Here is a 15273-nt window from a genome sequence, read left to right on the forward strand (position 1 = left end):
AGCCTTGGTGGAAAGAAACCCTTACTTTAAAAAAAAAAAATCTCTTTTTCATCTGAGACTAAGAACTATAATTTATCCTTCTTTTATCATTCCATTACCATGTCTTTCTTTTCAAAGCCAGCCCATATTTCCCTAATCTGAAGCTACAGTTGGTCATGTCTGACATGTACATTTGGATAAGTTTTACACAACCAGAATCATAAAGCTTAAGTGACAGAGAAAAGCTGATACATATACCTGTTCAGTTAGTAGGAAGCAGTTGTGAAAATAAAATCTAGAGAGATTGACTCATCCAAGTTCGCATAACTGCATATCAGCAGAGATGTCATCAGACACCAGATTCCCTGAATCCCAGTCCATCTCAGTTTCTATCATGCACAATTTCTACAGACACCGTCATAACAGACCACTAAGAAAACCTGAAGGAAAAAAGAACTGCAACTTCGTCTGGTTTTTGAGCAACTTATTTCAGTCTTCTAATGTTCACACTTGGAAAGTAAAAGTGCCAAAAGGGAAAAAAAAACGTTGCTAACTGACTTCCTGAGTCAGAACTTTAAATATTTATTCAGCATCAGCTTTTGCTTCAAAAATCTTTCTTCAGCTTTCTCACAGAATCAACCTATACTACAAGAATTCATGTGAATTCTACAACAGTATAATTTCTGTGTGAAATTCCAACTGTTACCAAATATAGAACCAATTCCAATGATACACATTGACCACAGTGTTATAAAAGGCTCTCACAGCAGTAAAACCCACTGGACATAGGAATTTGGGTTTTATCTAAAAAGAACTGTTTGGTTTAATCTAAGATCTTAATTTCTAGGTAAAATAAATCTAAGTGCTATAAAATGCAAAAATAGGTGGTCTTGGACAGTCTAGAAGTTAATACTAAATAATAAAAATCTCAAAATGCATGTGCACAGATGAATCAAATGTGAATTAAACATTAATATTTCTATGACTGAGCATCAAAGGTTATTATTCACTTGTAACAAAGGAGGTAGGCCATTTTCTTCAATAAAAAAAAAAGTAAATTGATGCAAATATCCAAATGTAATGACAACATTTCAACCAAGCAATATCCCCTTTCTCAAAATAGTAAGTTCTGTCGACATGGATATCAGTTTTCTTAGTCTTTTCTTTAACCCCTGGAAAACATTTTATTATTTATTAGTTGATCTAGTACAATAAGACATTTAAATAAATTTATATTTGAATATCTACTGTGATGGGCTAGACGCCTTGAGTTGCAGATAACGTTTTCTCAATATCAGCTGTCAGCTCCCACATTCTGAGAAGCAGAGCAACAAGCACACTGAAGTTTGTACTTTCCTATTTACAATGTGTATAGACGGAGCTCATGTTATCCAAACACAATTATAATCTGACAGAGAGGAAGGCACAGGGAGATGAGAATAACTTGCTAGGACTAAAAACCAGATACCTTAAAGCAAACCAGTGAACAAAACATACAAGAAATTTTAGTACATGTGCATAGCTATTCTTCAGTGATATTCAAATTACACTTCATTTTTTGGATAGCTCTCAGCTGATATTTCTCAATCAAGAAACATCTTCCCCTTGAAAGACAATATAGCATAAAAATTAAGTTTGAAGACTCTGAGGTCAGATGATCCAGTTCAAATCCTAACTCTGCTTCACTTAAGCTGTATGAACTTGGTCGAGTTATTTCACTGTGTCTCATTGGCAAGTGGGGAGTTGTACCTAAGTCACCTCAAAGTTTAAAGCAGCAATGAAGGTAACTCAGCAACTTCTATGTGTCTATTTACCTGTGCAATTAGCCAGTCTATCAGCTTGTTGGCCATGACCACAGATTTGTAGGTTCTTAAGTGGTAATCCTTATCTCTACAAAGGAAAGAGAAGCCAAAAACACTAAGCAAGAGGATACATAAGCACAAGGACATATTTCATTTCACATTACTGTGCAACAGAGAAGTTTACTCAATGTAATCTGAATCGACTGTCCCACTTACGTGTAAATGAGAGAGCTCTACAAGGTGGATGCAACACCTGAAAAGTCCTTCATCAACTCACACCAGAAGAAACTCACAAAGATAACAAAACAGGACATCTCTTCTTTCACATTTTCTTATATCCAAATTGACAGTTACTGCTATGTTATCTGGTAATAACTTAGCTAGAAGTACAATAGCTCACTAGTAAAAGAATAATAAAATAGAATTCCCTCCCTTTAAATCAAGATGGATTCTATGAAAAATCTCCTCAATATGTGGAGAATAAAGCAACCGTTTGCATTTCCCATCCTGAACCCTCCAGGAAGGCAGGAGTTGCCCTGGAGGATTATTCGTTTGGCTCAGCTGTCATGGGAGACCTCAGGCTTGTCCTGAGGGAAACACACCGAGAACCCCATCATTCATTTTGTCTGATCAGAGCATGGACTCAGCCACACCACACCCCCGAGCAGCCCAGTGAATCATGGCTCTCCACAGTAGATGGTCCTTTCTGTAGACTTCCCAGTTCTGAGAAATCTTTCAGTCTAGTTAGATATCAACAAAGTGCTCAGGATCAGAACAAGGCCCCAAGGGCAGAAATCTATAATTCATTTATTTTGCAGGCCTGGATCAAAATGGAATGAGAAAACGACAGTCTTTTCAAAATGTCAAAAAAATCCAAACTGCAATCAACTTGGCGTGATGAATAATTACTGGCTATATTCACGGTTCTTTAGGTTCTGTCAGTAGTTTACAATTAATATTGACATCATTTCATCCACTTGCATAAAAAGCTCCCCGAGATATGACTGAAATTTCTGAGCTTTCAATAGTGAATGCACTAGGTTAGCCAGTAATCAACAGCAAATTTTTAAAAATCTTTTTAAATCTGTCTCCCTGTTTCTGATACCCCACTCTCCATTTCATCTTGGTTTCCATAAGCGTCAATAAGGACAGGGTAGTCTTTTATGGACCACATGCGAGTCTGTGGATTCTTCATCCAAGTCATTTTTCTCTCCATAAGTTGAGTTCACACATATTAAAAGCATGACAATCATACATTCCATCTGTTTTATGGGGTTTTTTTCCCATAAATTTACCCATGAAAACTCATAAACCATTGTCATTTCTAGCCAAAAAACAATTCCTTCTTATCAGCTCTTTCAAATGTAACTTTCTTGATAAGAAATTCCGCTGTGGCTGAAATATATTTTCAGAACACATTTTCTCACATACAAAACCTACATATATACACACTTGGCATGAAAAAATTATCCAGTATCATTTTCTATCAGTTTAGCAGAAGAAAACACTTAAGCATCCACACGCTATTAAATAACCATCTTTTAGCGTTACGTTATCCAAAATATTTACAGGGTGTCTGTGCCAGGAATAGAGCAGAGAATCAACAAATATTGGTTCCTTTCACCTGTTTTTACTTTGTGAAGCCTGCCTGTAAAAGTGGACAGGGCATTTTGAGGAGTAATAGGTAAGATTGTGTTTTCTCCTTCAGGACCTGCAGTGTGGGCTTTCCAACACTTAATCAGCAACTTTTGTAATCCTTTTTTTTAAAGCTCTGCATTTGCTCGGAATTAGAAACCAGAATGAAAAATAGAAACACTGTCCATGAAACGCTTGGATTCTATAGACACAGTTGAAAAGCCTCTATATTCATTTTAGAAATAGTACATTCATTTTTTTGTTCTGAAAAATATGTTTTACTCAATAAACTCCAAATGATATCTGGTCATCTGAAATTAGTTTAACATTACATTACATCCTACCAGTTAGTGTATATCAGTGCATCTTACAAAAGTACAATAATCCTCTTCATGACCTCTATTAGTAATCATAACGCAAAACTGAAAGTTTTCTGCTGTTTTTCTAAAGAGATAAACTGAAAATGAATCCTGATTTGTCTTTAAAAAACAAAAAGGCATATCTCTTCAGAAGTAAAAACATGGTACAGAAAAAAATGATAAAATTAAATTTATTAATTCCAAATCATTCTTAATTTTCAAGTGCAAAGTTTTCTCTTTAGTAAAAGATGATTAAAAGAAAATATTGTGAAATAAAATACACATTCAAGATTTTATTACACAGTCTAATGAAAAAAATTAATATACAAGTAACCATAATGGTAAATATTTATAATAATCAGTATTTTGAAATCCTCTCCCAACCAGGCAATTATTATTTATTAAATATTAACTCAATGTGGATCGTTTCATCATCAAGTCTGTAATTTACTATGAATTAATGCCAAGTAATTTTAGAAATCAGAGTAAAAAGAGTAGAAGAAATCATATAATTAAAGCCTCAGAAAATTCAGAAATATAAATTGTTGCTTCAAATAATCTTTAAAAGTAAACTTTTCACTTTCTGGAAGAAAAACAAAATATTTTAAGTTTCAGCTTAAGAATATTTACCTAAAATGCAATATAAATATTTCCATTTAAACTGCCCAGAACTTAGAAATTTGACTCACCTTATCACTGGAGTAAACAGACTATGAAGACGGCAATATAATCGTACACCCTATTGTAAAATAAAGATATGTCAAAAGCAAGTAAGATCACTCAAAGGACATAGCAATGAAATTTTGAAATAAATAGATTCACTGTGAACATTCTGAAATCATTATGCTATCTTAACCTATTTAAAAGTTATTCAAATGTTACATTACGTCATAAAAATAATGACTTAAATACTTAAAAAGAGGATTAAATTGTGCCATGTATTTTCATACATCAATACATATGACATATACTGATTGGCCAAAAAATTTGTTTGGGTATTTCATAAGATGGTAAGAAAAACCTAAACGAAGTTTTTGGCCAAACCAATACATATACAAAGGGCTTTAAATTTTTGTTTTTAAATATAAAATTTCAAGATATAATGTAAACAGAATATAAATCTACGCAGTGATCCATCATACCACTAGATCATATGCCAATATAAACTTTGTCAAGTGTACAAAGAAAACTGATATTACATGAATTTTATATATTTGTATTTGTATTATTCAAGTACCATGACCATTTGTTGTTATATGTGAAATAGTTTTCAACAAATATAATCTGAGCAATACAACTGCATTACTTTCATTTAGAACTAGATAAAGAGAATAAAAACAATGATCTAACATTACAATTCTTATAATAGCAAGAAAAAATCATGAAGCTTGCTTATGTATGTCATGTAAAAATTTTCTATATTGGAAGAATTTTTTTAAGTCCCTCTACAGCATTTTATGTTGCTGAAGTATGACAACACGAATTCTTCTATTGATAAAAGAAGAGGAGAGGTTGTTATGGGAGAGGGTGTTACCTTTGAAATCACATCCTGCATCTCATTTCTTGGATAAAAGGTTCCATCATCATAGCGAAATCTATATAGCATCTGCTCTGGTTTGAACTGATGTTTATCCGTAACTAAGAACATAAGAACAGTATATTAAAATCCTGACAATCTATAAAGTGGCAGATAAAAACAAATACATTTATAAAATACATATTCCTAAATACTAAAACTTTTAGTTTTACCAAAAGCTTTTGTTTTCCTAACACAGTAATGCTCATCCAGTATTTTGACTAAGATTCATAAGATTTTGTTATATGATATAGTTACAATTTCCCTACAATGATTGAAGAATTAAATTGAGGTTAGCAACATTCAGCTAGTATATGTATTTGTGTGTGTGTAGTGTATTTACACTTATATAAATATATGAGCTTGTGTTTTCTATTTCTTCACAAAGTCAAGCAAAAGTGCCCTTTGAATAGCAAACACTCCAACTAGAGAGTCATAATTTGATTCTACCTCTAGAAGTGAATTTTAGCATTTATCTGTCTTACCTACAGTGATCAGGCCAAGACCACACATCTACCAATCTTGACCATTTATCCTGTGTTTATATCTCCAGAGTAGATCAGATAAATTCAATAAGTAACTGATTTCAAAATTTTAACAGTTTTCTTACAAGGACAAATGCTTTTCCTACATATCACTTAATTTTTTTTTTTTCTCAGTGGAAAATGCGAGTGATCATCCTTCACTTCCATCCTTAGGATAAGATTTTCATACTCATAAAGACTCCTACCAAACTTTCTCTCAAGTTTTCTTTTTTTCCGTAAGTTATTTTATAGATAGTCTAATAAAAAAATAACTGTTCTAGAAAGGAAAAACCTTGAATTAACTCTCAAAGAGCCTAGATTTAAATGTTTTCTTTAAAGGGAATGCAACCTCTGCAGAAGAGAGAATTTGTTGCAATGGGCTCTATTTTCATGATTAGATAGAAGACTTTAACTTTTTGCTAAAAATGCTGAAGGGGGAGAAAAATCTGTCAGAATTAATTCTCATGAACTACGTTAGGTGAATCCAGAAGAAAGCCAAGAGATTTGTAACACACACACACACAAATTTCAGGTATTTCACCCTAACCTACCCAAACCAAACACAAGGCTTACAGCCATAAAACTGAGACAGGATCACTGCCAAAAAAGATAGACAACACAAACTTTTGGCATCTTTTTTTTTCCAGATTAAGCCAAAAAGAAAAAAAAATGTGAAAGAAAAATAAAATCGAAAGAAATATTTTGAAATCCTACAGCATGTTTCAAGATCAGTTATTTATTTCTCCTATGCAATCTACCTATTCCCATTTTTATCCCTTAAGAGTCATTGAAATAAATTATTATAGTGATATTCCAAAATTCAAGGAAACTTGGGCCCAAAGCTCTCTTGCCACAGTGAAACAAGTGGTGGTTCAACCTACTCAAATGGAGTGTTTCCCTGTAAGGTAAACTCTTGTGACTTCGCTAATGAATCTTGGGCTGATCTGATCAACTCTTAGCCCTTGTGTTGGAAAAACAGTGAATAGTTCTGCATTCAAATCCACTCCCCCCAACTTCTCAAGCACGGAAAATGGGTTTATTAGCTGATGAGAAACGGTACTTAATGGCATCTTTTAAACAACTCTGTGATGCTGGATATTACCAGGGGCATGCTGGTAAATGATTAATAGCTCTCTAGTATTGCGGGAGAAACAGCACTGATGTGTACCATTCCCCAATTTCCACGGTATCAAATACTCCCACACTGGCCAATTTCAAGCTACCAAAATAAAGTCACTGCAACACAGAATTAGATGTGCAGTGACCCATTATTATTTACTATTTCCATCATGCATAAATAATAGATATAAATAACACCAAGACCATAGATAACAAAAAAATGTAGTAAAATAATTAGGAAGTGATGATTTCTAAGGATATATTACCTTTGTTTATAATATAATTTATGTACTTACATGTTTATATAATTTAATTTTAATAATAGTTGTGCTTAACTACCAGCTTGCAATTTTTTTAAACATTTAATCACCAGCTCTCTAGAGCTTTGACCAGCCAACTTTGGCACACCACTGGCTATAATGAATGAGCTCTTTGAATTCCAACATAAGCATTTATAATGTAAATAATAAAGCCAGACAAGAAGAACAAGATCAACATATCACAGGGAAAGTACATGCTGCCTCAACCCAAACACTCCCAGTATAGCAAGGCTTGCCTCTGATGACATTCTCAACAATATTTGCAACGTGAACAACAGCAATAAAAGTCAACCTTTTTTTTTTTTTTGCTGGCTCTTTTGAAAACAGATGTCTCATTCAACTTTATTTTAGGAATTCTATTTTTGCTAAATGCAGCTGAAACCATGTACTAATGAAACTAGCCTGTTTGGCTCATATTTCTTCATTCTAATAAAATTATTAATGTGAAATTGCATAATATGGTCTCTTATCCTAGGTTTGGGAAAATCTCTATTAGTTAATTTTGGACACACAAAAAAAAGGTTATTTCCAGCAAGAAAAGTTCTGTACCCCAAATCTGACACGACACCTGATCAGATCCTGAGAACAGTAACAGCACAGGCCACTAGAATCAAACTGTGACCAACAGAACTTTAAACAGACACTACTCAGTGCTAAATGTCTCAGGAAAAGAGTTAAACAGGTTATAAATATCAATGTTCAAAAAGATCTCAATTCTTTCTTAAACATTTATTTTATTTTATTTTATTTTATTTATTTTGGCTGTGTTGGGTCTTCGTTGCTGTGCGTGGGCTTTCTCTCATTGTGGCGAGTGGGCACTACTCTTTGTTGCAGTGCGAGGGCATTTTGGCGAGGTGGCTTCTCTTGTTGTGGAGCACGGGCTCTAGACACACGGGCTTTAGTAGTTGCAGCACGTGGGGCTCAGCAGTTGTGGCTCTCAGGCTCTAGAGTGCAGGTTCAATAGTTGTGGCACACGGGCTTAGCTGTTCCGTGGCATGTGGGATCTTCCCAGACCAGGGATTGAACTCATGTCCCCTGCGTTGACAGGTGGATTCTTAACCACTGCACTTTAACTTATTGTAAGTTAAATAATCATAGCATTCTTGAATTTGAAATCTCAAAATTAATTTTAATACAGAATTTATCTACTACTTTCTTTTCAAAATTGTCTGAGGAAGGGGAGTGAAATTGATTAGGGCTGAAATTCTGATATCTGTTCTAAAAAAATCTTATGTTGTTGATTTTTTCTCATTTTAGAGGGAGGCAATTAAAAATATTTTGAGACATATGTCAACAAAATAAATAAAGGTGGTTCTTTCTGTGATTCCTTCCAGATCTTTCAGCAGTCCCGAACTGAACAGGTCAGACTCAAGAGTACTATGTTCATGAAGATACTGAATAAATATTATTCCAACTCTACTTTGTACTAACTTAAAATTGACTTGAATGTGTCTGCCTAGCTATTCAAGTCTTCAGGGAAAGTAATAACATTTTTGTTAATTGTAAAGTAAGTAAAATTCCATCCATAATAGTTATGTCTTCAATTTTCAGAACTCAATTCAGTAAGCAAAGAAGCAACTCTTCCTCATACAACTGCTGGATCACCTGTGTTGAAATATGAAAGCAAGAGTGGATGGGTGACTTGAAAATAATCTTAACAGCACCTTTGAAAGGATAACCTCTCCCTATCCCCTGACCTTTCCAGCTTTGGGAATAAAGCTTCTCTAATATCCTATTATCTGTTACAAGGTACCTCATAGTCAAAAAGGAAAATACTGTCACAAACTTAGTGTAGCTCTTTCTAAAATATAGTTGAGTAATCCCATAGAAGTAAAAAAACTTGCATATCCATAATTTTTTAAACAATTTAACAGCAGCATCAATTGTTGACAGATAGCTTTAAGACCATTTTTTTCTGTTATTTCTAATTCATAAAAGATTAAAGTGACTCAAATTAACAACAGAAGTCACAATAACCTCAACTGAAAACAAAAATGTCAAAAGTAATTTCTGTGACTATTATATGCTGATATAATTGTGAAACATTAACAAATATATATAATGATTACTCTTTCATATAGTTTCATAGATCTTATATTAACCCAGCAGCTAAGCCTCAGGGGCAAAAACTGGTTTAGCTTTTGTTTTTCCCACATAGGCACCTACAGGACATTTCTAGGAGTCTCTTGCAGCCAAGGGTGACCATGTATCTGAGTTGTGTCCACAGACATGTACGCAAAAGTGATGCACAATGGGAAGTGTACAAACCCATTTAAAACAAACAAGAAACTCCACCCTTCCTTCAAGGTGACCTTTAGGAGCACTGCTTTGGAGATGGCTAAGGCTCTGTCAGGCACTAAAACCCTACACAGGGCAGAATGCCACAACCTCATTCTCCACCACTGACTGAACTTAACATAAGTGAAAAATTAGCTTCTATAATGTAAACCACTGTATTGGGGAGGTTTGTTTGTTACAGCAGCTTGTGTTAACCAATACAGTTTTCCTTCTTAATAGTCCCTGCAAAAAATTAGTTCTCCCATCCTAGTAGATTTCTGTCTTGTCTTAAAGGAGATAAGTCAGCAGCTGGATTTCTTGATGGACAAGGTAAAAAGACAGGTTTAAAACTATTAGACTGTAAGAACAAAAGGTCGCAGGTTCAAGTTTACATACCTTCAAGTACCTAGCATAATATCTTACATGTAGAATGAAGGAAAGAATCAGTAAGGAAAGGAATAAATAAATAAAGGTGTCCATAAACAGAGTTTTCATTCCTTGCTCTATTGGTAATACATACTCCCTGGAAGTACACAGTAGGAATAGGAAAAGAATAATCATTTCTGAAGGTCAGTGACCGTATACAAAACCTCTTTACATGCCACCTCCTTCAGCTTCAGTAGACTGTGGTATAAAACAAATACATTCCATTTTTGTCCCATATACACACTTGAACATGGAGTTAGAAGAAAGGAAAGAGGAGCACAAAGAGGAAAGCCATCTAGCTCAACATTTTTTCACTTTTACTTGTAAGATATTGGATGATGCTTTTTAGCATACTAGATGCTAAATGGTGTTTTAATGGCATTAATGAACCAAGTATAAAATCACATGTAGTTTATCAGTATTATTTGTTTGCTCAAAATATAATCATTCATTTATTCACTCACTCAGCAAATATTTATTAAACACCTCTATGTGCTGGGCATTCTAGGCATTTGCTGCCAATTAACACTCAAGGCTCTTGTTCTCATGATGCTTATATTTTGATTGGGATCCAGAGTAGGGATGGGAGGTAAAGAGAGGAATATTGAACAAATAAAAACATGATAATTTCAGAGAGCCAGAAGGTCAGAGTGGCCACAGTGTAATGAGTTAGGTACAGCACTACATGATAACTCAGAGAGGAAGTCAGGGGCCCTATCATGTAGGGCCTTGTGGGCCATGATAAGAGATTTAGGTAAGAAGTCTGGACTTTAAGTTTAATGGGAAGCTAGAAGATGACTGTAAGCAGGAGAATGCCTGGATCTCATGTCTTAAAAGGTCTCTTCAGCCGTTACCTGGAGAGCGTTTTATGGGGGTGGAGGACAAACGTGGAAGCAAGGAAGGAGAAGGTGGTGACTGGGAAGAAGGCGGAGATCCTGGAAGGGAAAGTGGTGGTCCAATTAGGGACCTGTTTGGTGCAAGGGCTCACAGGGCTTGATGGCATGAAGAAGAAAGAGCAATGCCAGGTGATTCCTATCTAGGTAGGTGGAAGAACATTAAATTGGCGGCATCTACTGTGGTGGGGAAAAATTGGGAGAATCTAGTTTGTTTTCACCTCACTCTAATTTAGGGAGAAAAAAAAAAACGAACATCAAAACACCATAGCCAAATATCCATTTTTATTCATAGTTCCCTGTCTTTTTCTCCTCTCCCACATTTTGCATTAGAAATTCTTCAAGCTTTTATTCTTAGTCCCATGATCACTCCTTTCTTGTTTGTTTGTTGTTTCTTACTGACGTGCTGAGAACCTGATGCTCTCTTGAAATGATTCCCAAATCTGACCTTCACTCTCTCTCTACCCCAAGTGTTACACCCACACATTCTCAACCTCTTGCTAAACTCTCTCCTGCAGATGTTTCATACCCAATCCACAGCAAACCCTTCACCTTCCCCCCGACTGCTCCTCCTCTTGAATTAACTATGTCTGTCATCCAGATTGAAAAGCTCAGAACAATCTGATCTCACCCCTCACTCTTCACCTACTAAGTCCAAAGAGTCATCAAATATGCTATTTCGGCTTCTCCAGAATTTCTTGAGGGTCCCTCTCATCAAGCCCATGGACACAGCCCTGGGTCCTTTCTCTCCTGGGGAAGGAAGGGTCCCCATGGGTGGGGATCTCTGTAAGCTCTAACTCTCCACTCATCTGTTAGCTCCAAAACCAAGATTTGATCGCTTCTCTGCTTCCAGGTGCCCATCAGCTCCACACCTTCTTCAGAAGAAGCCCCCACATACACACCAGCAAGTTAAGATCTGCTGGGATCAGGTGTTTGCCTACCTTTCTCACCACACCCCTCTCCCCAGTATATTCATCCATGAAGGATATGGCCCTGCCACGCGAGACTCTGTGCTAGTTCTGAAGAGGCCAATATGAACCCTCCCACTCCCGTGTCTGAGTGCTACTACTTCCTTAGGACAGAACGTCCTTCTGCCCTTCTATCTTTGTCAGTTCCATTCATTCTCCGATGCCCAGCACCAAGGCCACTTCCCTCATAAGTGTCCCAAATACTCTAGTTAGAACTCACCATTCCTTCATCCTCAATCCCACATCACTCACCTGGAATTCTAAGTCTTGCCTGTGTTGGAATTCTTCATTTCAAGTTAACAAATATATCACCAGAAACCTATACCCTCTGAAACAACATTCTATATAGATGAGGCACTCAGAGATGTTGGAAAAAAACATAAGCATCCTATAATGTGGAGAAGTATTATAAACTAAACTGATCAATGCAATGAAGATACATGTAATTTGTGGATAAATAAATTAAATAGGTGAGTAATAAAATAATTACCATGATGGATGATTCCATTTTCTAGTAATGCTTGTCCCAAGTGAACACCTTCCTCAGGCCTGTGAATCTCTCCAATTTCCAACAGCCATGACACAAATTCACTGCAACAGAAATCCAATGAAGAAGCTAAATCATTAATTTTTTCCCCCAGGAAGTCTACCCTTAGCATGCATTTATCAAGCAGCTATGAAAGGATTCTCAGAATATAAAGGAATGCTTGCAGTGCATTTCACATACATTTTTTCCACATATGTAAGGCCTACAGACATAAATTGGACTCTGTTCTAGAAAACTCATGTCCATACATTCAGACTTACCTAAACTATACTTAATAACAGTTCAACTTATTGAGACCTTTAGTAAAGACAAAGGGAAAATTCTAGAGTAACTTAATAGGTTATTACCCATATAAAAACAAATTTCCTACTAAAGAGATATAACAGATCCTAAAGATAGCTAAATGACAGAACTAGATAGAGTAATAATGACTTAAGAGATAAACTGTCTTGAAAGTGGCTTTCCAGGCACAAAGAACCAGTGGGTTTGAAACTCTAAGACGGCAGACAAAATAAAACTGCATGCCCTGTATGGCAGACAGAATTCTAAAGATGTTCTCCCACCCCACCCCCCAACAAGAATCCCACCCCTTGGTTTGTCAATCAAATTCTAACCTAGGTAGCTCTGTGAATGAACTGGCATATATCATTAAAATCCCAAGCCAATTGACCTTAAAATATGGAAATTATCCAAGTGGGCCTGACCTGATCAGTTGAGCCCTTTGAAGCAGAGAGTTTTCTCAGGCTGGTGGCACAAGAGGACATGAGAACAAGTAAAAGCACAGGAAAGATTCAAAGTACCACTGTTGGCTTTGAAGAGAGAGGGGGTCTTGAATCAAGGAATGTAGACATACGCCACACAGCAGCCCTGGCCAACGGCCAGCACAGAAATGGGGGCCTCATTCTCACAACCACAAAGGATTAAATTCTGCCAACAGCCTGAATGTGCTGGAAAGTGGATTATTCCTCAAAGACTCAAGATAAAGCACCCAGACCCTGCCCTGCCAACACCCTGATTTTGCCCTTGTGAGACCCTTAGCACAGAGCCCAGTCTAACTCACCTGGACTTCAGACCTATAGAAATATAAGTTAATACATGGGCATTGTTTTAAGTCACTAAACATATGGTAACTTGTTTTGCGGCAATAGAAAACTGATACACACCAAAAGACATAGAAAAGTCTGAGTACCTTGTTTTCAAATTTTAAAATTACTTGGTAAGTTCACTGTTATAGCTAAACTGTCACCCATAAGGAATACTCCAGCACAAAACCATCCATCAGAACTGTCTTCCATGCACATCTGCTGCGGCTCGGAAAGGCCACCGAGGATTACATAGCTCACATCTTTCACCATTTGGGGAGGGGGTGGGGATCCCCAGCCTCACAGATAAGAGGGATGCTGTTTTATAACACTTAGGAGAGCTTCAGCTCAGTACTGATTTTGTTTTTTAACGGCCATGTGGCATCATTAAGAGAACACTAAATACAGAGACATTTTACCATAAAATATTTAATCATGCTCATGTTTAAAAAGCTAACATTTGAACTCTTATGTTAACTAATGAGTATATTTTAGAATGGTTTTATTTTTTGCACAGAGGCCAAAGAAGCAAAGCTATGGAAAGTGTCAGGAAATTATTTTTCCATTTATTTCAAAACTAAAAGCAACACATATGGTAAAGTTAAATAACCAAGGGATGTGGAAATTCAAAAATGGATGTCTAGTCTACAATGCACATTTTAAGGCAGAAGAAGTTGTTAAAATTCTGTATATGCTTCTATTAAATAAGAACCATCCAAAAGAAAGAAAAATAAAAGTAAAGTAGAATATACGAGGGTGAGTCAAAACTCATCCGCAGTCTTGCTGTAGAATTTACAGAAGTTTTAATATAACTGGAGTGCACATAATTTTTGACACACTCTCATAGTATAGCGGTTAAGATCATGTACTTTGCAATCAGACAACCTGGATTCAAATCCCATCTCTGCCTCTACTAGCTGCGTGATGCTGGGTTAGTAAATTCAGCTCTCTAAGCCTCAGGTGTTTTCCTCAATGACATAGAATTAGTAAGAATATCAACCCCACAGTGCTCTCCTGGGGTTAAAGGAGCTGATGGATGTCGGGGACTCAGCACGGTGCCGGGCACACTGTGAGTGTTTATTCAATGTCAGCTGCCGACAAGTGGGTTGAGACGGTTTGTATGGAGCGAAAATATAATTCTCCATTTTGATTTTAGCAGATTCCTGAATGTGTCCGATTAAAATGAGGGGAAAAGCATATTTTAAATATTGCTATAAATTAGGTGTATGGGGTAAAAAAAGAAGGGGTAGGGAAGGAAGTTAATGAGTGGCTTTATTATGGGACCTACTCAAGTAACAGGAAGACCCCATCAGCACTGCCAAAGGGTCATGATCCGCTCAGAAACAATCTCACACTTGGGCCGCAGTGAAGAGGTGAGGTGCTACTGTGAAAAAGGCCGCAGTTAACACAGCAAACATTTACTGAGTCTCCCCTACGTCTCCAATGTTCTGGGCAATGCTTCGCAGATCGTTGCAAGTAACCAGCACTACAGCCACTGAGATAGTGTGAGTAAAGGGTTAACAAGACCCCCTCTCCTTCAATAAGGACAAATCTGACCCTGGGTTAGCTTCCTAGCTCTGTTTCTCTAAAAACCTGATGAGGGTCAGGTGTCAGCTGTGTTACCAGGAGGCACTGCTTCGGATAAAAATGGCTCCTAATGGCTCACCTTCATACTTATAAACACCTGGTGAGAAGCCATAGCCTGAAGTGACTCCCTTTGAGTGGAGACCCTGGAAGTTACGCCCACGAACTTATTATGAGAAAGA

At 36.5% G+C, this 15273-nt stretch overlaps 1 protein-coding gene across 1 annotated transcript in view; it reads right to left on the bottom strand.

The window, feature by feature from the left end:
* PREX2 (phosphatidylinositol-3,4,5-trisphosphate dependent Rac exchange factor 2) overlaps positions 1–15273 on the bottom strand; it is a 281055-nt gene that overhangs the window by 147421 nt on the left and 118361 nt on the right. The window contains exons 11-14 of the mRNA XM_057736322.1: positions 12369–12469; positions 5310–5413; positions 4465–4514; positions 1794–1869 (exon numbers count right to left, since the gene is read on the bottom strand). Coding sequence (XP_057592305.1) covers positions 1794–1869; positions 4465–4514; positions 5310–5413; positions 12369–12469 — 331 coding nt within the window. The remainder of the gene's footprint in view (positions 1–1793; positions 1870–4464; positions 4515–5309; positions 5414–12368; positions 12470–15273) is intronic.

The sequence above is a fragment of the Hippopotamus amphibius genome, chromosome 5 (assembly GCF_030028045.1).
Source record: "Hippopotamus amphibius kiboko isolate mHipAmp2 chromosome 5, mHipAmp2.hap2, whole genome shotgun sequence".
NCBI lineage: Eukaryota > Metazoa > Chordata > Mammalia > Artiodactyla > Hippopotamidae > Hippopotamus > Hippopotamus amphibius.